The sequence below is a fragment of the Maylandia zebra genome, linkage group LG13 (genome assembly GCF_041146795.1).
Source record: "Maylandia zebra isolate NMK-2024a linkage group LG13, Mzebra_GT3a, whole genome shotgun sequence".
NCBI classification, from domain to species: Eukaryota; Metazoa; Chordata; class Actinopteri; order Cichliformes; family Cichlidae; genus Maylandia; species Maylandia zebra.
In genome coordinates, this window is record NC_135179.1 from 10,743,598 (window position 1) to 10,770,006 (window position 26,409).

Genomic DNA, 26,409 nt, shown 5'->3' on the forward strand with positions numbered 1-26,409 from the left:
GCAGACACTTCAATCAAGTTCTGCTCAACCACATCCTTGTGACTCCTTTGTGTGTTCAACTATGTCACCAGAGCTTTGTTGATGCTTTGTCTCTGAAGTGGAGGTTATTGCCTCTACATCAAAAGATGACCTTTCACAAATTGCTCTTCAATTTCTGAATGGTAAATGATGGGGGCTTCTGGGTAAAACAGCAGCCTGAGTTGACAAATGAAAAACAAGCCATATTTTTGCAAGAGGATGCAGCCCCTGTGTTTGTGGGATCGAGTCATTTATACAACATACAAGAGTTTGTATGATGTTTGTCTCAGGTTGGTTAAATGGAAACGATGGCAACATAACACACGACAAGGAAATGTGCACTGAATGTGTACTTCATTTCTAATTAATACAAAAACTTTCTGTCTCCTGACATAAGTATCATGCCTATCATGTCTTAAGCCTAGCATAAGACTAAACCAAAACATCTAAGTAACAAAATCTAGCACAAATAGGCGTTTTGAAGACTTAAGAATGTTTCCAGTAATTAACTTTCTCTATAAATTCAAAATGTCATTTCATACTGTTTGTTTTCTTTAACAAGATATTTCCAGTCTTTATTGCTAGCTTTTAGTCTTATTGAATCTAACATAGTAAAAAAAAGATTTGGTATTTAATTGTTGTAATTTTGTCATGCTTGTCTGAATGTCAGTGGGATTACTTGTAAAAATAAAGATTACATTAAAACAAATAAGACCCTTTTTGCTAAATTTAGTCCCAAATAATGTTAAAAAGAAGGTAAACTTATCTTACCTTAGCTTGCCTTTTTTTGTCAGAGCCAGCCCACACTCTCCAGTTTCAAAACAGCAGATCTCAACAGTCAAAATCCTCAGTTTAAAGCTTTATAAAAGGCTTCCATCATTTATGTACGACATTTACCACACAAACATAACAGCATCAGTATTTTTATTTTAATCTGCAAGAATGCATTTGTATATATATATATATATATATATATATATATATATATATATATATATATATATATATATATATATATATATATATATATATATGTGTGTATATATGTGTGTATATATGTGTGTATATATGTGTGTGTATATATATATATATATATATATATATATATATATATATATGTGTGTATATATATATGTGTGTATATATATATGTGTGTATATATATATAAATAAAAAATAAATAAAAAAAAATAAATAATATTTGATTCTTATAGAGCACAGACTGCCTTCCCAGCAACTGGACCAGTCCCCATAAGAGTTTACAACCTGGGACTGTCGTCTCGCTGCCATTACTTGTAATACTTTAAATTCTGCATAATCCCATACGTCACTGAAGGGGCTGCATCTTCTAAAAGTTGGGTCCAGGGTTGGTGGAGATCATGCAAGTGCTCCTGACTGACTAAACCAGGATACCGTGGGTTTGTTTTCCACACTGTCCAGTACTTGAGCTCTTGAATTGCTTTGTGCTAAATGTTTATGTCACAGGGTCAAGGCTGGGGATGAGGAGTTGTTGCACAAACACAATTCACCATTAAACCAGTCTTCAGCCCACATGGGATGGAGGGTTGAGATGTGAAATATTATCTAGTATTTATCCATTTACTAGCTTAGCTTTAAAGTCACTATAGCTATGTGTAGGTTTTTGTAATATGGTTTACAAATTGCAAACCCCTCCTCCTCAGTCATGGCCTTGGCTGGTGGTGGATATGTGTATAGCTGTGTTCATGGCTGTTTTCATCCATTTCGGAGGTTCTAAAACAGTCCTGTAGGCCACAGTGCTGGTGAATGGGGAAACAGACTGATACTGAGCGCCTTGACATCAACAATCATGGATTTTTATTACCATAAATGTTCCACAGCCTCTGCACTGTGCTTTGTTTTGGTGTGCCCTCATGCGTCTGTCGTCATGATATTCCCTGGCATCTTTTGCTGGTGCCCACCCCCTCCCTATCATACACTCCCTGCATGGTAAAGTGTCTCCTACCTCCCCCCAGGAAGCCCAGACAACTGTTGTACACAACCCAGCAGACGGCACCAAGGTAAGCTGCTTCTACTCCAGCCTCAAGCCACCAGCCACTACTACTAACACTCGTGGAGGATTTTCTCTAATATTTCTGCATACACCACCATTAAAATAATTATACACTTCATGTTTAAGGTGATAATCTGCTTATGTAAGAACACAGGAATACAACCTTTGATATTTTCATAGTTTTTTTTTTTTTATTATTATTTTCAATCTGCTTCCCTTTGAGATGGTTTAGTTGATCCTCAGTTTTTTTCCCCTCAGAGCACCTGATATTGACAGACTACAAACTTTTCATTGCCTTTTCCAAACTTGCAAATACTCATGGTACCCTACTACTACTCCTTATGTGAAAGAGAAAATCCTACACGCACAAACAGACTCTTTACTAAAACAGGAACCAAGTGCCGCACAGCTTTCACTGTTGTGTTGGTGCACACACGTTTGTTAAATACCAGTGTCACTACATATTCAAATGCTGATGGTGTTGCACTATTTCCTGTACACTGAAACTTTTCTCACATTGCCACATGGGCATGTTTCCTCTCGAGAAGCGGTTCTGCACTAATCTTCTCTTACACACGCCTTCCTGTTAAAAATTCATTTTAAACTGCTCCCACACGTTGCCGTAATGTGTGGCTCTCTGCGCTTCTCTTCGCTGCTGTTCTGGCTGGTTTGTGCTCCTGGGAGGGAGTCATGTACCCGTCCATCTGTCCATCAGGTTGTCTCTGTGTTTTTATAGGCGTCTAAAGCATCCCAAACCTGTCTCAGCTACAAATTAAAAGATGATTGTCCACCTCTCCCTTATCCAACTTTTTCCTCTTCCACCCACTCCTCCTCTCTCCATCCACCTCTCTTTTTGTCTCACCCCTTTGTGTTTGACAGGGCTCCACTGAGAGCTGTAATAACATTGAAGAGGAGGAGATGAAAGGTAGGAAAGGTACTTGTCCAACTTTCACCTACTCTGCATGCATTGGTTCACTTTGCATCCAATCCAGATCAGATAGATTAAAAAAAAAAAAAAAAAAAAAGACAAAATATTTATTTCCTCGCTTTATGTTAAGGTGATGCATGTCCTCTAGGTAGAGCTTTCAGGAATCTGTCAACTCTGCTTTTCCACTACAAAAAGCACTTCAGGCTGGGATAGTCAGTACGTTTTGGAGTTGGAGGAGCATTGCAGGAAAGAAACGCTATGTCTGAACGCTGTGCTGTGCATGTTGACTGACTTAAACAGTACTGCTATGCCAGATAATATGCTTTTTCTGTTGTCTCGACTAATTCCTGTAGGAGGGCCTAATGGGCGAGCCTTGTCCTCAATGCTGCACTCACACTAAGGAAAATAACCAAAAATATTGCAAGCATGTGAACTTGTGAGCTTGTTGGCGTTGAAATAGATGCTATAAGACGGGGTCCAGGTGTGTGACTAGTCAGTTGCAGTCGTCAAAGAAACTTTGGTGCATCAGAACGGCAATGAAATGACAAAGGAGTCAGTCCTGATTGAATAATGTCAGGTTGGCAATTAAATGCAGTCTGCTTGTGATGGTATGGGAGTAAACGGTGACAAGTCGGCACGAATCTGCTGCTTCCTACACACAGAAATTCACATTAACTACTTATACTCAGAAGATTTCTCCATAAAGAGAGATGTATTGCTCCAGGACAGATATTTAACTGCAACCTTGCTTTTATAAAGCATTATAACCAGAATACAACCATTTAGCAACCAGTTGATTTGGGTCCTTGCTGTAAAAAGCCATGCCGCAGATGAGTTGTGGTCATTGATGCTGACTGACTCAGATTGATGACAATGTTTGTTTGTGAATCAGATGGAAATTATATACAAACATTTACTAATCTGTCCTGAGAAGGATTGCAGTCGGTCTGAGTCAGAAGCATCCCACCAGGTGACCTGTGCAATCATATGGGTAATCAGTTGCCAAATAAAATTCGGTGCAATGAACCATCTTTTTTTCTTCTTCTTAGTTGCAAGGTTCGTATTTTTACTTAAGTGACTGAGCTATAAGAAAGTTAAATATCAAAGCAGGATGAAGGTTTGCAGTCCTACCATTTATTTGGGATAGATTGTTCTACAAACAACAAATGAAACTAACGTTAATTACTTCAAAGTAATTTTTTTGTCTTTTCTGGAGGATTATCTGCAAATGTTTTGAAAGATGCTGTAATCACTTTAAAGTTCTGCCCGTTGTGACTTTTAATCACAGTTGTATTAGAAAGTGAAAGCCATGGCTTTGGTGAGCAGTACCTCATGGATCTGCGGCAGGGATTAGAAAGAATGACTGAGAGTAAACACTGCTGTGTGTAGAGAACAGGAGTATTCTGCTCTTACAGTAATTACATCATCATCTGAATAAGTCCAAACAAAGGATCCCTTGGTAATGACACCTCCAAAGCTCACTGTTGTGTGTTCCACGTGACGGTATCTTTGCCTCATTTCGATTGTTGTTTGCGTAAGTGTGTGTATGCTGCCATCAAACACCACTTAAGCCTTTAATTAAGCTATCTTCAGCCTCAGGGATGACCTTTTAAGGTTTCTCAGTTGAAAGAAGTAGCACAGAGCTACCTGCAGCTTACCAGAAAGGAGTTAATCCTGTTACTTAAGGCGATGTTCATGGATTTACTACCACTTGATCTTAAAAAGCATCACTAACATGCAATCAAGATGCCTTTGTTTATCATGTCTCTATTGTCTATCTCTGAGTTTGAATGCTTTTATAATTTGTTGGATGAAAGAATCTGCTTGATTAGTGTTAGCTCTTTTGTCTACAAGGCTGGATGTTAAATCTTCAGGTTGTGCGCAGTGGTTTGCACCATCCCTTCACAGCAAGAACATTCTGGGGTTGAATCTCCGGGCTCTTGCTGTGTTTCCATCTGGTAATCCGGACAAAGACATGCATATTAAATTGGCTGGAGTTGTGAATAGAGTATAGATAGAAATGCGTAAATACGTAGAATAAAGTGATGTGTGACTATGGTAAAATTGACTTGTGGTTTTAAGTGCTTCAAGTGAACAGTAAGAAGAGCTTGTGTCTAACACAAAACACAAGAAGAAAACAGGAAAGGCCTTAAAGATAAAGAACAAATAAGATATATCAAGCAGATTGTGTTCAGATTTCCAATCTTCTGCAACACGATGAACTAAAACTCTTCACTTTAAACTTAGTTGTGCTGCAGTCTCCTAAAACCAACTGTAATTAAACCGTTGCTGCAGAATCGTATGCCATTTTGTCCTGGTATTTGCTGCACATTTGAGGCCAGTAATAAATTCCATTGTTGAAGGTTGTGTTGTGTGTGATCTTTCTCATTTCAAAATTAATCTCTGAAATTAGACATCAGGCTGCTGTGTCTTAATGCTGAAAGCGCGCTCACTTCAGAGCACAAGTGTAGCGCGTTTGTCATGTCCAGCTTGTGTTTCTTTGTAGTTTCTGGTTTGTGCAGCTGGTTTCTATGTTGCAGATCAGCTCTTTGTGTCACTCTTTTTATCTTGCGTTGTGTGATAATATGCGCAGCAATAGCTTGTAGTGCCAAAACATTTAGCCAGCTAATAGAGAAGTCATTTTGCAGTATAGCATTCAATAAACTTGATGATTTGCTGATTTCCTTTGGTTTACGTGAGGCTTAGAATTGCATACCTTTCAAAGATGTGATTGACACTGGCAGCCAGTGAGTTTAAGGTGGATTAATGGATGGACAAATGATGAGTTCCTCTCAGATTTTAGGAACACCCTGTGGCCTGCCAATCAGCATGTTTCTGTATGTTTGTTTGTATGTGTGTCCTGTGATGAGAGCAGCGGCCACCAGTGACTCTACCAGTACAGACAGTGCAGGGTTAACACAGTCCAGCACTATTGAGGAGCAGGCGCAGACCCCGTCTCCTCAGTGCCCACCGCTCACCTGTAAGTCAGCTGCAGTTCACCTGATTCGCCTCTCAGCTCTGACCTTTCTGGCCTTTTCCTGCCACACCAGACAACAATATTTCAAGACATTATGGCGGTAAAACTTCGAGCCATCACCGGCGCTTGTACCATTTCCAGCCCTACTGTGCTGCCATCTACTGGCGCTCTAATATAACTACAGTTTACTGCTTCCCTTCTGTACTATATCTGTATCCAACTTCTTCAACCCACTATTTCATATATTGCAAAGTCATGTATATAACCTTATTTTACCGGGATGACTGTATCTACCTGCAGCTGGTCCCCTGCAGGAGGCTGTTAGCAGCCCCAGTGTTCCTGTAGCTCAGCCCAGCCCAGCTCAGAGCTCGTGTCCTGCACCAGAGTTCACTCTTTCACCCCCCACAGGCAGCAGCAACCTGCAGCAGAGTAAGTGACAGGCAGGTTTTGGTGTGTTTGTGCAAAGGCTCCGAAAGCCTTTTGTTCAAACTGTGCGTCATTTGTTGACAGAAGACTTTATGGACATGCAGGTCTGAGTTTTGCTGGACGTTCTGGCTTAGCTGCTGCATGTTAGCTGATGTCATTTACAACATGAGAATCCATAAAGTCTGGTCTGTGAAAATCTCTGCTGATTACGCTGTGAGTGCGTACATGGAGTTAGTGGCTTTGTGATCATCTCTGCTACAGATTCAGTTTAATAACTGGTGTTTTTGATGATGATTAACCTTGTGCAGTATTTTTTGGTGTTCTCAAATTCAAAAACTGTAGTAAATGTTAGGTTTTGTTTGTGAAATATTTTTGGAATTCCTTCAGTCGAGAGAAGTTAGCTTAGGTGTTTGTTTTAGAGATTTCAGGGTTCAGTGGCCTGTTGAACATTGCATACAGCTTCAAATACTCTTGATTCTGTGTTCAGTATTGAAGTATGTGATGTGTTTGGGTGACCTTAAATGTCACTGTCATTTATACCAGAGGCGGTGTTCCCGTGTGTAGAGCTTATTTCAAATGTCAGGCAGTAAGTTGAGGGAAAGCATGCGACGTGGATGTGCATGTTCAGCCTCCAAATGATCCCTGACAATCTGTGACCTCTTGTGTGCCCGCCCTCCTCTTCCCACCACCTCCTCCTCTCTCTGCTTGCAGCTCGTAAACAGGAGATAATAAAGATGACTGAACAGCTGATTGAAGCCATCAACAATGGCGATTTTGAGGCTTACACGTAAGTTTTTATATATAAATCAATAGTATTTTGTGTGTCATCAGTGTTCAAGTACTCTTACAGCTCTGTGCTAAAGTTTTGAGCTAGTACCACTAATTGAGCAATAGTTCTTCAGGCTGTCTCGAGGTCTTTCAAAGCTTAGATGCTTTTTTCAGTCCAGTATGCGACCGTTTTGAAAGGAATGTTTTGGGGGGTGGGGGCTTTTCCTTGCTGTATTAAGCCACTTAACACTCACTTGTGAATCATTCACATATGAAGTGTCTACACAGACAACTTAGCAGAGAACCAACTGAAAATTTTATCTTTAGGCACTTTGTTTATAGCAGCAGGTGACAAAAATACAGTTTGTTCCCATTTCTTGTGTTGAATTTAAGGAAAATGCCATCAATAACATAGTTACACAAGAATAAAAAAAAGAGCTATAAGCACAAAGAGCTATTAGCTGCAAATGTGTTGCATCTCAGAAGGGTGTGCAGTGTGTCCATAAAAGATTGATAAGTGTTGGACAAAAACAAGAAGTGGCAAACTTAAAAATGTATCTACAAGAGATGAACAGTATTTGAAAGACCTGACACAGAACCTGAGAGATGCCTCATCTTTACTATGAATCCAAATTTGACATTTTTGGTTCAACTTGTCATCAGAATGAATGGAGGAGGTTAGGAAAGAGGTTCAATAGTGAGGCCATCAGAGTCTGATCTACCATGTATTTCCATCGGGAAAGTATCTGATTGGCAACAGCTTCATTTGCACTGTCAGTGCAGTAAAAGCATACCTGAATAGAAAACACACTATGGAGCACTTTCAGCCATGGATTGGCCTCCCCAGAGCCTGGACCTCAACATCACTGAAGCAGTTTGAGATCACCTTGTCAGAGAAAGGTACAAAAGGCAGCCAACATCCAAAGAAGAGCCTTAAGTTTCTTTCAAGATGCCTGGAGAACTATTCCAGGAGAAATTGCAAGAAAGCTTGCATTAAGGTTCAGGCTATGTTAAAGAGTAAAGGTGGTCATACCAAATATTGACTTTAGGTTGTTCAAGCTTATACAAACTCTGTTTCTGCCTTATACGCTGCATTTTTGTACATGTTTAAACATGTAAAAGATTGAGCCCATTTTCCTAGCAAGAAATTAGAGACAGCTCAGGACTTTTTCACAGTGCTGTAGATTACTATGAATTTCTCCTTTTATTTTTTGGTCACATTTGCAGATTTTACTCTTTGTCATTGTTCACGTGAGGATTCTCTTGATTGATTTTTCCTCACAGGAGAATCTGTGATCCAGGACTAACTTCTTTTGAACCGGAGGCCCTTGGAAACTTGGTCGAGGGAATGGACTTTCACAAGTTCTACTTTGAGAATCGTAAGTTACTTGATTTAGTGGATTTTTCCTTCAGTTCTTGAGCCCTTTGAATCCACAGGGGCAATATAGTTGGCATTTGCTAACAAGAGTTTAGCATACAGTGATATGTTCATTTACTAAAGTTTTCATTTAATGGTCAAATGTAACCAAACATGTTGGATCTCTCTACCCTCTAATTTAAGACTGCAATAAATTTTTAAAGTTGTAGAATCTGCAAGCTTTGCTTCCTCTTTTTCTCTTTTCTTTTAATTTAATAACAACATTTGTCCAATTTACAATCTAAAATCTAGCAGATCATCAGTGTTTTGAAGTGGTGAATCCAATGAATTAAAGAAAATATTAAATTAATAAAAATATATGGAATAAATGCAGCTGGGACATTAAAGCCATAAACACTACAATGTGTCAATTCTACCTTTACAAATTAAGTTAATGCATTTTGCATTTTTCCATCATAGTTCTGAGTAAAAACAGCAAACCGGTGCACACCACCATCCTCAACCCCCACGTCCATCTGATCGGCGAGGATGCCGCCTGCATCGCCTACATTCGTCTGACGCAGTACATAGACGGTCAGGGACGGCCGCGTTCCTGCCAGTCTGAGGAGACTCGTGTGTGGCATCGCCGTGACGCCAAATGGCTCAATGTGCACTTCCACTGCTCAGGGGCGCCAGCGGCACCCCTGCAGTGAACTGAGAACTCAGGCCCAGGTAAGGTGATGCCACCACCTCAATACGACAGCCTGAAAGGTGCAATAACAGTTCAATGCCGCATAAAAGCATTAATGTGGACTGCAAAATGTCTTCGCACAGGTTATTGGGTTCTTTAATGATTTTTGGTGTGCAGCATCAATCTAAATTGCAGTTTTTAATACTTAGAGCACTGAAATCTTTTTGTCCATCTCCCATCTACATTATCAAACACTTTAGCATTCAACTTTAATTCAAACTACTTTATTTCTGTCACTAGGCAACTTCTACAACTGATACTCCATTATTTTGGTTTTTGTGTATAAAATTTCAACAGCATCGGCTAAAGCTAGATCACCTAAAACTCTAGTGGCACATTAGAGAAGCAGGCCTGTGCAACAGTTTAATGATATCCATCAGAGTTTAAAGGTACTCATTGTAATCAGAGATATTAAGAGTTGTTGAGTAAACTCAGTGTTATTAGGCAAAGAGCTGAGTCGCATACAATATGAAGCATGTTGTCCATCAATATAATAATAATGATAATACTTTATTGATCCCTGTGGGGAAATTCCTCTCTGCATTTAACCCATTCACTCAGTGAAGCAGTGGGCAGCCAGTGTACCTTGCTCGGGGGTACCTCAGGGTAGCCAGTCAGTGGATTGGAAGCCGACCACTCTACCTACTGAGTTATCCCTGTAATATGTATAAGTAAAAGAAGAGTGATATTCCTTTTACTGTATTTAGACAATAGTGAAAACAAGTCAGTTTAATAGAAAAATTAAGGGGCTTTTTACAGGGATGCCCTGTGTTCCCCACTGCATTCAGTCCACCAGCTGTGGAAACTGAGAAGAATCCATAACACAGTAAAATATTCTTAGTGTATTTATGTGGCGCTTTTCAAGATAACTATCACAGAAAATAGCTAAAAACAAAGACAAGGAGATAGAAAATATAGTTTAAAAAGATTAGTTTTTAATCTGCTTTTTAAAAGAGTCCACAGATCTCAGGCTCAGTGGGAAAGCATAAGCTCTGTGTCCTTTAGTTCTCATCCTCAACCCCGAGACAACTTACTCACTAACCGCAGTGCTCTCCTTTTTCCAGCTTTGCCTGAAGTCTAAAGCTATTGGGAGCATTTATTCTCCGTGGTCGGAGCGGTGTCTGGATCCTGCCCAGGAAGAGGCTGCTTGGAAAACACCAATGTGGGAAACATACCTTACAATTTAAAAAGAAAAAGAAAAAAAGCCACAAACCAAAAAACAATAAAAATTAAAAGGAAAAAAAAAAAAAAAAAGCATATCTTAAAAGCTCGACTGAATGACCGACCACACCGACCAACACCAATCCAGTCCAACCCTAGCTAGATGATGTTGGGGCCCAGCTGATGTCAGCCCCTTTTTGCAGATGGTGCATGCTTCTGGTGGCAACACAGGGGTGATGCTGTCCCGATCCTTTTCTCCCATGGCCTTCATTTCCCCACTCTTTGTTCGTCTGCCATGTGGAAAAGTATTAACATGTTCAAAATTATGTATAACAAATGAAAAATAAGTACACTTCGCACAGAGACCGGGGCAGCGAGGACGTCTGGGGAAAAAGTGATTTCTGTTCAGAGCGTCTGTTTGAATCCAGTCGTTTTAGAGTTGTAAGGTATTTGTGGGTGGGGTTTATGGGAACGGGAGCAACTAATATTAGAATTTAACACCAGATTTAAGCGTCAGATTTGAGTATCTGCACACGATGTTTTAAGGGGGTTCAGGTGTTACTGAAGGGACCTTTATTTTTATTTTGTCTTTTTGTAATATGTATTCTGAAAAACGTTTTCTCCTGAATGAGGGATACTGTTTTAAAGTATTTTGTGTTGGAAAAAATAATCATTTTTAATCAAGAGGGTTTTTATTTAACAGAATTGTGTATAAATGGATATTTATATAGGACAAAAGGGGGTGGAGGGAGGCATGATTTACTTCTGAGGTGTAGGTAGGGGAGCTGAAGATGAGTGTGATGGTGTTTTCGGCTTTTTTTTTTTCTCGTTTTATTTGGTCCCGTGTTGTAAATACAAACATATTCACATGCAACATGCGCGCGCGCACACACACACACACACACACACACACACACACAAAGTCCCTGTGCTCCAGCCTTTGAGGTGGAGCCTCTCCTGAGCTTTAGACACGGCATCCAGGCCAGCTCATCCTGAAGTTGCAGAAGGCCTCCATCTGTCTGCCCTGCACTGTGTGCATTGGAACACTAGGCAGCGCCATTGGTCAAAGTCTAAAGCTCCTCACGTCTCTAAACTACCTGGTCTGAAAGCATGGATGCTCTCAATCTAACTCTTTAGTTTCGTTTTGTTTGTGTCTGTGTGTATGTGTGTGTGTATTTGATGTGAAGCATGATTTATCTTAACTCTCTGATGGCCTGTACTGTTTTTGCACAGACACTTAAGACTCGATGCTGTTGTGGTCGCTCTTCTGAGGGAGTGAACCTTTCTGCAACTTCAGGTTATGCTTGCCAAAATCCTTCCCTCTCACCCTACCTCTGCCACTCTACTTTCATCATTCCTTCCCTTTTACAATCTCCACATTTGTCGTGACCTTCGCTAACCAGTTCGTACTACCATCTTAGTAGCACCACGACGTGTGATGATGATGATGTCACCCTTATGCCTGTCTCTTGTTCTGATTGTGTTCTTGAAATAATTTGTATATTGTCAGTCTTGGCTTGCTGTACTTCTGTGTGAAGTCCTGGCATTATTTAAAAAAAAAAAAAAAAAAAAAAGCATGTTTAAAAAGGAATGCAGCCGAGGGAATGGACAGGAGGAAATTTTAAAAAAGGCACGATGGGAAGAGGGCTACACTGGCTAGAGGGCTCTGGGACCTTCGCTGATCAACTGCAGTCAGTGAATTTGGCCCCGTTTAGTTTTGTTTTTTTTGTCAGATTCTGTTGTAAATGTTGTAGCTGTTAGTGTTTTGATCTAATCTTTGATATTTTCCATTTGTTTTATGCAGAGGTTAAAAATATTAAGGGTTTGAATTGAATGGAGATTCATCCCCTCACACACAGATCACTGCACACACCGAATGCTGAAATGTTGGGATAAAGATTTCTTCTTGTTAAATATTTTTGGAATTCACATCATGAAAGCACATGAGATCAAAGATTCTGCCTTTTAGGAGGACAAAAAAAACCCATATCTGTGTTTCAGTGGTTAACCTTTGCAGCACTGTGTCGTAGAAACTTTGTGAGTGTGTGACTTTGTACCAGTGGAGGGGTGAGGCTTGCTATCTGTCCTGTCCCGTGCGGCGCCGCTTAATAGTAACTCATGCACCACCCGTCCTGTTGCTGGTGGTCACCTAAGAGCAGAAACCACATCGAAGCTTCGGACCATCGCATATCTGTGCGCTAACACGGTAAACAGACTGTAGAAAAAAGAAAAAGTAAATACGTTTAAATCATATGTGAGCCCCAGCATACTGTATCAAGCGCCTGTGCTGTGGACATATCTGACATGCCATGAAAACTGTGTCTCCTCCCACTTTTTGCACCACAATGAAGCGTTGTAAAACCAGTACTGAAACTATGTGATGTTTTGTATGGTTCAGTAGTTCCATTTGTGCTCAGTTGTTTGTTGATGAGATGCTTTTCTTTCATTGTGTGTGTGCGCGTGTATGTATGTGTGTGCACTCGTTTCCACGCTTATGAGAATGTTTAAATGGAATGGGGAAAATACAGTTAGGCTTTAACGACTATCTTAGAAGGAGGAGAATTTATCAGAGTTTGCCAGAGTATTTGGACAGTTGACATCAAGCTTTTTTTTTGGTCAATTATGACAAAACCAAACTAGACTCAAATATTTTGATATGCTGTAGCCGAGAAAGCTCAGGCAAAACCAAAAATATTAAAGGCTGAATTCCTTTAAGTTTTGACTATTTTAGGGCCCTTGCACTCACCTCTGGTCTGCTTTTGTTAGGCTGCAAGTGAGCCATCATTGATGTTAATATGTGAGCTGCACAGGCTTAACAAATAAGTTTTAAGTTAAACGTTAACAGTGATTCGTCAACGTTTGTGACCTTACAGTGAGTCTGCTCACGACTTTAGTGCAGTTTCAAAGAATCTTTTTCTCGACGTTAAGTATAAACTTACCTGTGAGTCGTTCAATTTTTGAACCCTTACCTAGAATATTAAAGACCGGAAGATCTAGTTTTGGTTTCTCAGTTTTCCAGTTTCTGTCACACCACATATAATCCGTATTTCTCCTTGGCTGATGTCAGCTGTTGGATAAATCAGCTGTTTGATCACTTTAGGGCACAGATTAACTTTGGAAAAAGCACCAAATGCATATAAGAGAATAATGATTCCCTATACTTTAAGTAGCTTTCCTGCATTTGAATTCTTTCAAAAGTCCTATTGTGTTCAGCAGTCAGGTTCTCCAAATACTTTGGCAAATGTGTGAAATGTGTTAAGAGTGTACCCGAGTGAACCGAGGAGCTGAAAAGATTTGTGAAAGGCTTAAAACAGATGTTTAAAGAGGATAATTTAAAAACCACAATCTTTAACAGCAACACTATATATGCAGTTTTACAAATGAAAGAAATATGCATGTCTACTTTCTGGTAATTTTTCACTGTTTACTTGATAAAGAAATGGAAACCTATGTTATTTGCATCCTCAAGGTTATGAAAAGGCTGAGATGTTAAAATCAAGTGATGTTAAATCGCTTTAAAATGCTTAAAAGATTAGCAAAAGCCTTAGCTTTTATGTGCCCCTTGAAAGTGAATTTATTGCATTGTAACCTTACAATAAAAAAAAAAAAAAAAAGAAAAAAAAAAAGAAAAGGGGGAAACATGTCAGAGTTTCAATTGGATGCTGGATTTTTGCATGACCATACAGTTAATAAACATACATTAAAAAAAGTGTGGTTTTTTTTTTATTCAAAGCTTTACTGTTAATGTAAAAAAAATTTGCAAGATAAACAATGTTAATATATAACTGGAGAAAACTGTGCCTGCAATGAGATTAATAGCAAGTTACTTACATTGGTTAAAATGTGTTCATTACCCAACCCACTCTAAGGTCTATTGGTAGTTAAAGGTAACATGAAATTACAGAATATATTGGTTCATCCATTTCTGTACCATCCATCCCTTTATTCAGCCTACATTGCCTCCCATGTGCCTATTAGGGAACAAAGTCCAGTCTTCATGCATATTTTAAAGTTAAATGGGCCCTGAGAGACAAACACAATGTTCTATTTTCAGAGAAAATTAGAGGCTTTTTTTAAATGATCAGTATAAGTAAGAAGGGATCATTTGCAAGCACGCTGCAGAACATTTTAACTACTGCTTGCAGCAGAAAATACGCAACTTGCCTTTAAGAACCATACCTCTGACTCCTGGTCATCCTTCTCCCATCAGTGAGCCTGGATGAGGTTCGATTCCATCACTGACTTGATGGTTTGAAGTTGGCTGCATGTGAAGACGTTAATATCTCTCCTCTATACAAAGGCAGCCCTTCCTTTCTCGTCATTTTATCCATTAATGGATATTTTATAACAAAGTCTGTTACATAATTATTCCCTTCATGCCTACATCATGATGGTAAAATTTATTGCAGCACTTCAGTACTAGACTGCATTAACTTTTAACTATGCGTATCTACACCAGCTATTGCACTGGCTATTTTATACATATTTGGGGTATTTAAATCTGACTGTGTAAAGTTACTCACACACCAATTCTGCTTAAATGTAATAACTCAGAAATCAAGAGTAATTCAGCAGTAAGATAAACAACCAAGTACTGCAAGAACTACATTTGAGTTGCTGTGTTTCACCTTTGAAAAAGGAAAGGACCACAAACAGTAGCTCAAATAGAACTCCAACACGATTCACACTGCAGCGCTGTTGTATTAGACTACACTCTCATAACAGAGTACCCCGACTATATATACACATGCACACACAAACCAAGAGCGCACACAGGTAGTCTTGATGAATTTTAATTACATCAAATGAATTCATGTAAAAGTGGAAAAGGAGGAAAACACTGGGTCTCATCACTGCCAACATGTTCAACACAACAGAAGTCTGCACATGCTCCGTTTGCACTGGGCAGGTCGCAGGTCACCTATACTTCAGACAGATTTATTAAACGCTTCCTTACGGAGTGTCTTTTTAGAATGTAAAGACTGTGCTTTTACAGTTATTCTCTGGATTAGAGCAGCAATGGAAGTGATAAATGAGATGCTTCAGTGCCATTTGGTGAAATGAAAATGAAGGGTGAAGATGAACTACATGTAGGGTTTTTCTCAGGGTGTGTCTCTGCCTTATAGGTGACCTGAAACACTCCCATGATAAGTCTCTACTTCTCTCTCACACTACCTTCACTCAATCAAGCTGTCATGGCTTCCTGTCCGAGTCCATTTGGCATCCTGGCATGTTTCCATTGAACACTGTTCTCTTTGATTGGATAAAGGAAGCGGGATGATTGACTGATTGCTCCATGCAGATTGTGATTCTTCGGACATGCTTCATGTTGTCTTTGTTTGTGCGTTCTGCCCAGTTACAAAATGTTTTATGACCATGGCACTGGGCAGAAGAAGGTCTGTCTCACTGGTTCAAGGTTGCCCTGTTGGCTGTTGTGTGAACACTGGCACTTTAATTTTAGTCCACAGACACTAGTGCATGTCTAACTGTCCGTCACACTGAAGGACACGTGGCAGTGCAATCTGCCATTGGAGTCTTAGTGGAAAGAAAACAAATAAAAACTGTCACTGTAACATTTTCTAATAATTTTAAGTTGTTTCCTTGATTCAAGGAAGAAAGAAGAAAACAGAGAAGGAAGCCACTTTTCTCTACTGAAGTGTCCTGGGTTAAAAAAAAAAGGGGGGGGGGGGGGGGGGGGGGGGGGGTGAGACAGGCTTTTACAATCTTTTCTCACTGTAGACGGTCTCAGCAGATTCACCCTACTAGGCTTCAGACACACAGCTCCAAGGCCACCTTTCTCTGAGTCCCAAGCAAGCAAAGAGGAGTAGAGAGAATAGGAAAAGAAAGATGACAAGAAAGTTGAGAAAAATAAAAGGAGGAAAGGAGATGGAAAACAGACAAAGGAGAAAGTTAGAGATCAGAAGCTGTACCAGCAAAGACAGAGACGTGACAAGGGAACACAGAAGGACGCCTGGATCTACATGCAAGAGGGAAGGATTTGAGCGCTACACCAAAGCCATGCAGCAACAATAAGCAGCCTGCAAACACCGACTTCTTCACTCAGCAGTCGCCAACAGCATGAGATGCTTTATGAAGGAGTGGGAAACGGTGAGCTGCTGGAGCCGAATGGCTCGTCTTGTCGAGGGATTTGAGATCCAAGGGGGGGGGGGGAAGCAGCATACACTGAGAGCTACACGGTAAAATGGCCCATATGCCATGCAGACGGGTCTCATCAGGCTCCTTGAACAGGCGTTTGGCACCACAGTGACAGTGAGGGGATGGACAGGACAGTGAGGGAGAAGGGTAACAGCTTAGAGAAGCAGGGGAAAGCAAGCGCACAGCAGGATGGACGACATCTGTTACACCATGTTTTAGGTTCCCATGGAGACAAGACTGACCCCACCCTCCCCACCCCCCTCCCCCTTTTCCTCCCGCTCGCTCACTCACCACGCGCTCACAGCATGGTAGCAGACAGACGAGGGTGGGGGGGACAGGGTTTAGCAGCTTTGCTGCGGCTCCCCGCTCCTGCTTTTAGACTTTCTGCCCTCCACATCTGTAGGACAAAGGCAACGCTTATGTTACATCTGCAGAGTGATGACAGACCATTTTCATTTACTTCATACCTGCGGATACTTTGAATCAAGATAAATACAATATAGCAACTTCAAAACAGCAACTAAAGAGTACAAAAGCAGAAATAAATAAGGACGTAGATACAGGCAGTTCAACTAGTATTGGCACAACATGTAGTGCTCGTCTTTGATTATAACTTAATGATAGCAGTCTATACAAGATAGGTCAGTCTCAAATATCACCTCAAGTTATCCAACTTGTGGCGTGTCAGGAGAAAATACCAAAAGGAATGATGTTCGCTTCATTCACAAAACAACCTCAAATGAATCAACTTACAGTATCAACTCCACGTTCTAAAAAAAATAATTAAAATACCCCCAAACAATCATAAACTGCGTGAAACCAAATCACTATTGCCATGCTGTATTCTGTGTCCTCTCCGTCAACTTTCACGTTTCAAACTAAAAATGCCGCCCTGATTGTTTTGGGAATGAAGCTTCATCATTTTGTCACCAGCCCAGGAGGTCAGCTTAGATCCACCAGATCATATTAATCCATTTGCAGAGGGGAGCAAACACTCCAGTGAACGTGTACACAGCAAAGAAAAACAGAAAAGATATCAAATGTAAAAAACAAACAGCACACACCATCATAAGAAACAAACTGATGAAAACCATTTTGATCACAGCAATCCAAATGAAAGTTTCAGGTCAAACAGACAAAACAAAGCCATGCAATTTAGGAGGTGAAAAGTGGGACTTGCCAAGAATCACCATAATAAACAGAAAATGCAAAGTGAACCTATTATCTGACTTTACTATGTAGAAATTGCCCCAGAATGCTTTGCTCATTATGCTCATTATAAAAAATAAAAAAAAAAAGCTTTTCCTGCTGTTTTTATGATTCCTGGTGTGACTTGAACCGACTTGCTCTGTGTGTTCTGGCCTCACATGAAAGCTTTAGATAATTCTCTATTTCTTCTCATTCCCAAGATAAAATGTATCACCTCACTGCAGCAGATAATAGTATAATGTTAGCCAGGTAAAACTTATCTGATGAGGTAAAAATAATGTGTGAAAGGGTATTGGACGGAAGAACAGTCAAAGTCCCGCATCATAGAAAAGAAAATGGGGGTTAAAAAATATTAAAAATGAAAGTAAAGTCACCAATCAGCACCATAGCAAACAGGGAAAAATGACCCACATACACCACACAGAGACAGACAGTACTCTGACAAATACATGCAGAGGAAATGGCTTTGCTCTTTATCCATCCTTTTGTTCCTCCCTCTTCAAGTCAAGTATTAAAATCAGCAAACCAGAAACCTCCCCGTCATTTAGATACAGCCGTACTCGTACCACAGAGACTCCCTCTCCTCTGGGCTCAGTGACTGATCCGGATTATTTACACAACTCTGATCAACACCCTCGCTGGATCTCACCTGGCCGTTTGATTGGCTGTGGGGGGTCTGGTTTTGGGTGCGAATGTGATGCGGCACAGGAGGAGGGTGGGTCTTATTTGTAACAGGAGGCCCGCTGATGTTGCTGACTAAGGTGGGGTTAAGAGAAAGGAAGGGGAGGTTTTTGTCTGCTGACTCACTAAAGATGGAGTCCATGAATACAGATTCTACAGTGAAGGAAGGGCCGAGGAAAGACTCAAGGGTGGAGAGGTCGGGGTCCTCCGAGCTATTGCAAGGTAAGCTGACTGACTTGGGCATGGGGGTGATGGTGGTGAGGGGTCCCTTAAGGTTGGTGCTGTTGGGGTGGTACTCACTGGGTGTGGGCTGCGAGCGTAGCCCAGCCCTGGTGGAAGCAGCAGCAGCAGGAGCGTCAACCGAAATGGGCTGCCGGTTGTCCTTGGACAGCAGGTCGTGGATGCTGGTACGCCGTGTGGTACCTTCAGCAGTGGAGATGACACTGCTGGCCCGGGGCAGGGTGGAGGAGGCTGAATCGAGCCGTTCGGAGACAGAGGTCGCTTTGCCCTGTGAAGACAGGCTGGCGCGGATCGGGGCGGAGCCTTTCACGCGTGTGCTCTCGGCCTTCCGCAGGGAAGGTCGTCCTGGTTGTCCGGAAGACCTCGGAGGCCGGTCAGCGCTGACTGCTGCTGCCTTTCCGCTGGACGAGCGCAGTATGCCCCGGCCCTTTGTGACAGTGCGTTCTTTCTGGCCGTGCTCAGAGGAGGTGGAGAGGCGAGGAGAGTCTACAGTGAGGTTCTCCTGACTGCCAGACTACAAAAGACAGCAAACAGCATTAAGGACAGAACAAATAACAATGGAAACAATTCACGTCCAACTCCAAACGTTATCTGAACTGACTAATAAAGAAGAACATGTTTGATTTTAGTCCACTTCATATGTAGGCTGTAATCCAATAAATCTAAGAACAGCACTTATAGCAGAATTTCAGGCCTCACCTCTGCAGGATCAATACCCTCATCCAGGAACTGCTGCAGGGAAAGCACCTCGTTCCCTGGGGATCCCGTCTTCCTGATCTGGGACTGGACCGCGCTGCCCGCGGCGGCGGATGGGTCAAGAGATCTGCGCAGCTGCAGGGGGCTCTGGTGGGAGGAGCGTGAGGAGGTGGGCTGCTGGACGGGGCTGCTGCCGCAGCTGGACCACACCTCCTGGTCCAGACTCAGGCTGAACTCGCCGCTGCTCTCGCTGTGAGGCCTGCTCAGACTGCCGTTCAATGTGCCTGCAGGACGAGGGGAGGCATGGATTACAAGATTTCTGATTGCATTAGTAGTGATCAGACTACCCCACACTTTCAGAACACACCATGCAATTTAAAAAGCATTATATTGAAAAAACAATCTCATAATTTAACTCAGATCTAATTTTATTACCATCATGACTTATTGCTTTCTACCCAATGAAGAAAAGAGAATGGCTTAAAGTTGAACCAAACCAACTTGATCACATTTTTGCGCGAGAAAAAAAAATTAATTTTTTGAGAAATGATGAGAGAAACGAGATGAAAGGGAGCAAAAGAAGAAGACAAGAGTAACAAGTGGATAGGAGCAGAGGAAGAGGAAAGGAGGAGCATACCTTTGCCCTCCAGAGGAGAAGTGAGGTGGGAGTTATTGTTACTATTACTACTGGTGGTCCTGTTGCTATGAAGACTGGAGGGTCTGGCGGCTGGGTAAGGGACGAGAGGTAAGACACATGCACACATACATTCACAGTTAGGAGTTATATCTGTACACGCTTACATGTATCCACACCAACATGCACCAACGCAAGGAGTAACACGTATACGGACGCCAACACCCTGACAGAACATCTCCTGCTGGGGGAGCAGATGGCACATGCCAGGCAGAGGGACAGGAAAGGTGGCTCAATGCCAGGCTGCAGCCCCAATATGTCCATTCAATAAACAAAGGAACTACTGACAGAGACGGCAGGGACACCCAAATATAAGGAACGATTTCCCACCAATAAAGGGGAAGTGACTGACGATACAAGTGTGAGTCTGTTAGTAATTAAAGAGGAAATGACAGGCCATGTTAGGAACTGAGAAGGAAGACAAAGAGTAAAAGGAAAGGTGTGAAGACAACATGAACTTGCTCTTTCCAGTGCTGACAGGGACAGCCCCAACTGAAAACCAGTGACCGTGAAATCATCTCAAACCGGTTTTCACGACATGCTTGACACCAAATTAGAATTTCAAATCAACCCCAATGTTACAGATCAGTATCAGAGTCAGAAACCAGCGGATTGCTTGTGGCCCCACAGTGATCCTCAGTCCTGAGTAACTGTCACTTACTACAGATGCTACAGGACACTCTGCACACAGCGCTCAGACCAACAGCACAACGATTCAAATGGCAGGGAGACATATACCTCTGTGGCCCTGATAACAAACAAAAAAAATACAATGCAACACACCTAAAGGGTAACATGACAACTCAATACTGCTCAAAAATAATAAAGTTTAATGAAACGCAGATGGAAACAAAAATTTTTTTACAGAGTCTGGGGGAGGGGGGAAAAAAATCAATACACGTCTCAAACTACCATTAGTGTCTACAACATCCGATGACCTAATGGCTCATACATTCTGAGCAACATCCGGTGTGTGAGTGAGACTGGGCGTCCTTCAACCATTACAGTGATGAGGTGGGAAATGAGTCTCACTATAGTCTCTCTCTCTCTCATTCTGGGAACAATATCCTGTGGAACCAGTTTATTGACCATCAAAAGTGCAGATGTTTGCAGCACTCAAGCACAACAAGAGAAATCTGTCTGTAGACCTAACTTAAGGAATGTGTGCCAGTAGTTTTGTGGCTGTTTAGCAACTGGGTCATCTACATTAAAGCGACACAGACCTGATCAAGTGTTGCCTGGATCCAGATTAACTGCCCTGGATAACACCCTAGCGCCTGTATTAAAGTCAATCCTGCTTTCAGCAAAGGCTGATCTGTCTCCCTCTCCCCGTCTCTTTTGCTCCCATCTAACTCTAAATCAAGCTTAATCAAAGTGCAGGAAGGCAGCCCAAAGATTATCAGTGGGACTCCTGAGGACATGACCTGTTTTTTCCCCCCCTCATTTCTTGTTTAAGGGGCCGTTAGATTCCAGCCTGGTGCTGAGAGACTGCAGGCGCTTTTCTTTGACACAGTTTCGTGCTGATGTCGTGTGAAGCTTTACTCTACCTTGACTCTTGGGATCATCCAATGAGCCGGCGACATCCTCGCAGGAGGCATTGTCTGTTGAGATAAAGGGTGCAGTCATGCTACGGCTTCTTTTCACTCTGTTCTGAACAAATTTCGTCAACTAAATGCAATGAGGAAATTAACACAATGTATTTCCACAAACAGGCATCCTGACCTTTGACCTGAAGCCTGTGCTTGGCTCTACTGTGACTTGAACTAGGCAGGGTGAGGGTGGCACAATCAATGGCATTGGTGGAAAAGGCGAGTTCCTTCATGCGCTGCCCGCTGCGCCTGCTGCTGCCCGTCATGTTGGCATCTCCGGCTTCAGCCCCGTCTAGATTCTCACTGCTGCCCGCCCACTGAGCCTCAGGACCACCTGCCATTGCCATGGTCTGAAGCAGGTCATTCATAGCTAGGATGGATGGGTTGGCATGAAGAAAAAAAAAACTGAGATTAGACATTTTAATACATATAATCTTACCTCAAGTAATGGCTCAGGATTTATAGCCATTTTATCTTACAGAAGTCTCAATTTAATCCATCTAGACTTTAAAGGCAAACTAAAATCAGAGAAACTGGTCGCTAAAATATGCTTACGATGGAAGAACAACCTTGCAAAGATTTTTTTACAACATTTTTTTGTACACAGGACACTCATCTAGGTCCCTCTTGGAGACAAAGGCTAAGTTACCATTGGGAATGTGCCTAGAGACATTACAGGAAACAGACGTGGCCTCAAAGAATCCTTCAATAATCTAAAAGGATTCTGTAAAAGCAAAGGTGGCGGTTATCCTGCTGCTGCCCCAGCAGAGCAAATCAACTGACAAAATGGAAAATACATTAGCCAATCATGTTTAAGTTTCATATAAGAAAAGCACGTCTCATATTCATTATCTTAGCAAAGATGCGCTGTAATACTGTATCATGAATTGGCTGTGCTGAAACGAGAAGAGCACAGATCATGTGAGAAGTTGTGTCAGCACTGAGCCATTAGCAAAGCTGTAACGTTTTGAAACTGTGCACAGACAGAACTATAACTTCTCTCGGCTTTCATTTAGATGATAGCAATAAACATCTGTACAGAGGCTTTTCAAAATGGCTACCCAGTGCTGAGACTTGCTTCTCGAAGGACTCTGACAGGGCAGATCTAGACTATAATTATCAGTGGATATAAGTCAATATTCAATAATAAATTCATGCTATAGAATAACAGGTCCAAGCCTTTTAAAACTCAATGCACTTGCAGGCATACAGCATTATAATAATAATAATATTTTAAAAGCCAACAACATATCAACCAAAGTGCACGGTCGGTCACAGCCAGACACTTTTTGACATCCCTGACCGTCTCTATGCACTTTGATTACTGAGCCGACAGCGAAGAAGAAGCATGGAAACATGCAAAGCTGCTCTGAGCGACGGCGGTGGTGCTGTGCACACACACACACACACAAAAATAAATAAATCAGAGCGAGGCAAGCCCATGTCAGCAGAATAAGATCTGAAATGCAGCACGCTGACAGAGAAGAGAGAGAGACAGACGGAGGGAGAGAGACAGAATAAAGGCTCCATTTCAAGTCCTCCATGGTGAGTGCGAGCGATGATCAAGCACTTAGTGATTTTCTTTGTCATGCTGTAATCAAAGACGGGAGCACACATTTCTCAGGCGCATGAAAGGCAAACCCACAGTCTTTCCCGCTGTCTCACCTGAACACACACCCTCTCTCTCTCACACACACACACGGCCTTTCATTCAGCATACACAAACAAAATAAAACCACAAAGCACACAAGAAAGCTGCCCATTGCACATTACTGTAAGTGACCAAATGACATGGTTTTGGTCCAGAGGTGAAAATGAAACAAAAGAAAACAGAAAAAAATAAATCACCACTGTTCCTATAGTTTAGCCCTAACAAACACTAAAGTTAGTGTTAAGGTTGTGTTAATCATTCATCTGCAAATAGTGAGAGGAAAGTGAGTAAAGACTTGGAAGATACTCTACAGGAGAAAGTGGCGGCGGCAGACGTGGCGGCAGAAGTGATGGGATGGGTGGGGATTACTAGGAAAAAATTTTAAGGACAAGTCACTGATGTCACCAGGTATAGCAGAGCGGCAGGGGGATGGGATAAATTCTATAAAGAATTTAAAAATTGATCCTCTGGTAGGTCCTTTGCAGACATCTCTAAAACATGGATGATAAAACTCTGGAGTTTTAAACACTGAATTCTGCAGATGTGACTGAAAACTGAAGTCCCTCACCACCGCCACCCTGACATCAGTGACTGCTCCTCCTTTGTTTCTCCTAGCGCGACAAGAGGAGGGAGAGGAGGCAGATGAAGGCTAGCGTGGCAGCTAACAGAGATCTTACACATGGAGCGCCGGTAGATGGCCTTGGCCTTGTCTTTGTCCTTGGATCTGTTCCTCATGAAAGGCAACCTTTTTATAGCTGTCCGATCACAGCCAGAGACAGACAGGTAGGGAGGGAAGAGAGCGACAGAGTAAGACCAGGAGGGAGGTGAAGGAAAAGCAAAATAAAAGAAAGAAAAGAAGGGCAGAACAGAGGGATGTGGTTAATGTTGTCACAAACAGAACCAGGGGAGAGAGAGCTGAACTCCTGGACACCTTAACTGGACAACAGACAACACTGCAACAGACACAACAACAACTATAATATATGACTTTAAAAACATGTGGATTATAATATTAGAGAGCCTATTAGATGGTTAGTCAAGTGTAAGGTATTTCAATCTATACAAATTCTCTCCATATTATTAAAAATATACACACACACATTATTGGATGCCCTTTGGATGGACTGAAATGCCTTCCACTGACTTTCTATATGTTCTGTATTTAAGGGCAGGCTTTTGTATAAAACTACATTGTGTAAACAATAGAAAAACAGACACACATTATGCAAAACACACACCGTCTCCTGCACACAATCAGCATCATCCGCACATTCTCATGTTAATGGTTTTGACCACTGTATATTACATTCTCAACTTATTTCCAGGCATTACATTCTGTACACAACACAACACATTCCACACCTAGATGAGACGACAAGATGAAAATTATTAAAGGGTGCAATCAGGAGAACAAGAAGGGGCAGGTTAACAGCAAAAAACAGCACTACAGTGTTTCCAGCAAAGACTTTCCCAAGAACCTCAAAGAATGAGAGGTTTATAGCTGCTGTTCCAGCACACTCGACTGTGTAATTTCTGTACTGTACGCAAGTGTTTTAGCAAATGTTACTACATGGTTGTTAAAGGCTACCTCTTATCTTGTGTGTTGTGAAAAACAGATTCATTACACTAACTGACAACTTTGTGCTACATAGCAGAAATATGTGGCTTAGTTGTTTCTTGGTGATTACAGTTAATGTCAGTACAACTGAAAACAACCAACCAAGCCAGGTCGCGATAACCAGGCAACGCATTGCACCTTTTAATATCTACGATGCTATGATACAGGACGTTTCTTATTTACGAGTGAGCTGAACAGATCGACAGGTTACAGAGAGCAAAGCATCTTGGGATTAGATTTTTTTTTTCTCCAATATTTAAACCATGAGGTGCACTTGATTCAGCTCGACCTTGAGCGAGTATGCTGGCAACATATATGTAGTCCAAATTATTCTGCAAATTCCAAGATATTAAATCTTACAGCTTAGCAAATGACAATGACTCCAGTGACACGAAGCGAAAGTGTTAAAGCGACTTTTCTTCAGAAATGGTGGACATGCCAGTAACTACATAAAATAGTACTATTCTTCAGTGATTGAGTTTAATAGCATTGGTAGCAGCTGACTGAGTGCACCTCAATTTGTTTCAAACACAAGAAATGCTTCTGCATCTTTAACCAGGTCTGAGGTCAAGAGTCAGCCTGCACAGCTCAGCCGTAATGTCTACGACAGCTGAGTGATATGGACAATGGACTCACAAAAACATGCCCTGAAAGACGTGACAGTCGGGTCACAAACCCCTCCCACCCTCCCCATCCGCAGCATACCATTGGAGGAACCCTGCACTTGGGCATGAGACTGCTGCCCTCTCCTCCCTTTGCAGAGAGATATAAAGAAGCAAAGGAGCAGTTAGGAGGGAAGACCCATTCAGTCACTCAGGCATACAAAGCCACACTCACAAAGTAGGCCATTATGTGTCAGTGAAGAAAGTTCAGCATCAAATTAAAGCTGTTAGCAAATGTTTCACTAATTCTGTGTGTACTACAAAACAGTATTTTAAGAGTTTCCCTTCTCTTTGTAACAAAAAAATATTGTGAACACATTAAAAGAAGTTCCTTCAGTGATGGTTGAAACTATAACTGTGCAATCTTGTGTGTGTTTGGTTCTTTCAGACTCACTGCTGCTCATGTGTGAGAGCGTGTCATCTAGCGAGTTGGTGCCCGAGCCTATGGATGAGCTGTCCTGGCTGTCCTGGGGAAACATCAGAAAACTGTCTCCAAACTCTGATCGAGATGGAGTCAGTGTGAGAGACCGGATCCTGTCCCGGCTCTTCGGCTTGATCAGCTTCTTCATCTTTAGAGTAATCCAGTTGCCGCGCCTGTAAAGCAGAGATGAGACAGACACTCAATAACAGACGAACAAAAGGAAATAGAATTTTAAAAAAATCAATACATAATCATATAAAGGATATATAAGGCTAGATGCATTTGAAATTTTATTTTAGGCCAAAAGCCCAAATGACTATCAGGGTTAAGAAAAAATTTTTTCACTATACAGCTGTATGATGCTCTGCAGGTAAT

The 26,409-nt window shown here is 41.6% G+C and overlaps 2 protein-coding genes across 40 annotated transcripts in view; one reads left to right on the forward strand and one right to left on the reverse strand.

Moving 5' to 3' along the window:
- Positions 1 to 14,048, forward strand: part of camk2g2 (calcium/calmodulin-dependent protein kinase (CaM kinase) II gamma 2) — an 83,037-nt gene extending 68,989 nt beyond the window's left edge. For 5 of the 32 annotated variants that reach the window (XM_004570047.3, XM_004570051.6, XM_004570053.6 and 2 more), the window contains 7 exons: positions 2,929 to 2,983; positions 5,853 to 5,957; positions 6,255 to 6,383; positions 7,092 to 7,167; positions 8,433 to 8,527; positions 8,986 to 9,237; positions 10,321 to 14,048. In XM_004570047.3, coding sequence (XP_004570104.2) covers positions 2,929 to 2,983; positions 5,853 to 5,957; positions 6,255 to 6,383; positions 7,092 to 7,167; positions 8,433 to 8,527; positions 8,986 to 9,218 — 693 coding nt within the window. In that variant the 3' untranslated portion in view covers positions 9,219 to 9,237; positions 10,321 to 14,048. Of the gene's footprint in view, positions 1 to 2,011; positions 2,057 to 2,928; positions 2,984 to 5,852; positions 5,958 to 6,254; positions 6,384 to 7,091; positions 7,168 to 8,432; positions 8,528 to 8,985; positions 9,238 to 10,320 lie in introns of all 32 variants that reach the window. The other 27 variants (XM_004570061.4, XM_004570065.4, XM_004570067.4 and 24 more) reach the window with 11 other exon arrangements.
- Positions 14,049 to 15,194: 1,146 nt separating this feature from the next.
- Positions 15,195 to 26,409, reverse strand: part of ccdc88ab (coiled-coil domain containing 88Ab) — a 63,848-nt gene continuing 52,633 nt past the window's right edge. The window contains exons 29-39 of one of the 8 annotated variants that reach the window (XM_076891513.1): positions 26,008 to 26,207; positions 25,657 to 25,704; positions 24,011 to 24,088; positions 21,816 to 22,052; positions 21,641 to 21,694; positions 20,755 to 20,841; positions 20,037 to 20,126; positions 19,403 to 19,683; positions 18,764 to 19,217; positions 16,865 to 16,970; positions 15,195 to 16,078 (exon numbers count right to left, since the gene is read on the reverse strand). In XM_076891513.1, the coding sequence (XP_076747628.1) occupies positions 16,915 to 16,970; positions 18,764 to 19,217; positions 19,403 to 19,683; positions 20,037 to 20,126; positions 20,755 to 20,841; positions 21,641 to 21,694; positions 21,816 to 22,052; positions 24,011 to 24,088; positions 25,657 to 25,704; positions 26,008 to 26,207 (1,585 nt within the window). In that variant the 3' untranslated portion in view covers positions 15,195 to 16,078; positions 16,865 to 16,914. Of the gene's footprint in view, positions 16,217 to 16,864; positions 19,218 to 19,402; positions 19,684 to 20,036; positions 20,127 to 20,754; positions 20,842 to 21,640; positions 21,695 to 21,815; positions 22,053 to 24,010; positions 24,089 to 25,656; positions 25,705 to 26,007; positions 26,208 to 26,409 lie in introns of all 8 variants that reach the window. The other 7 variants (XM_076891512.1, XM_076891506.1, XM_076891507.1 and 4 more) reach the window with 7 other exon arrangements.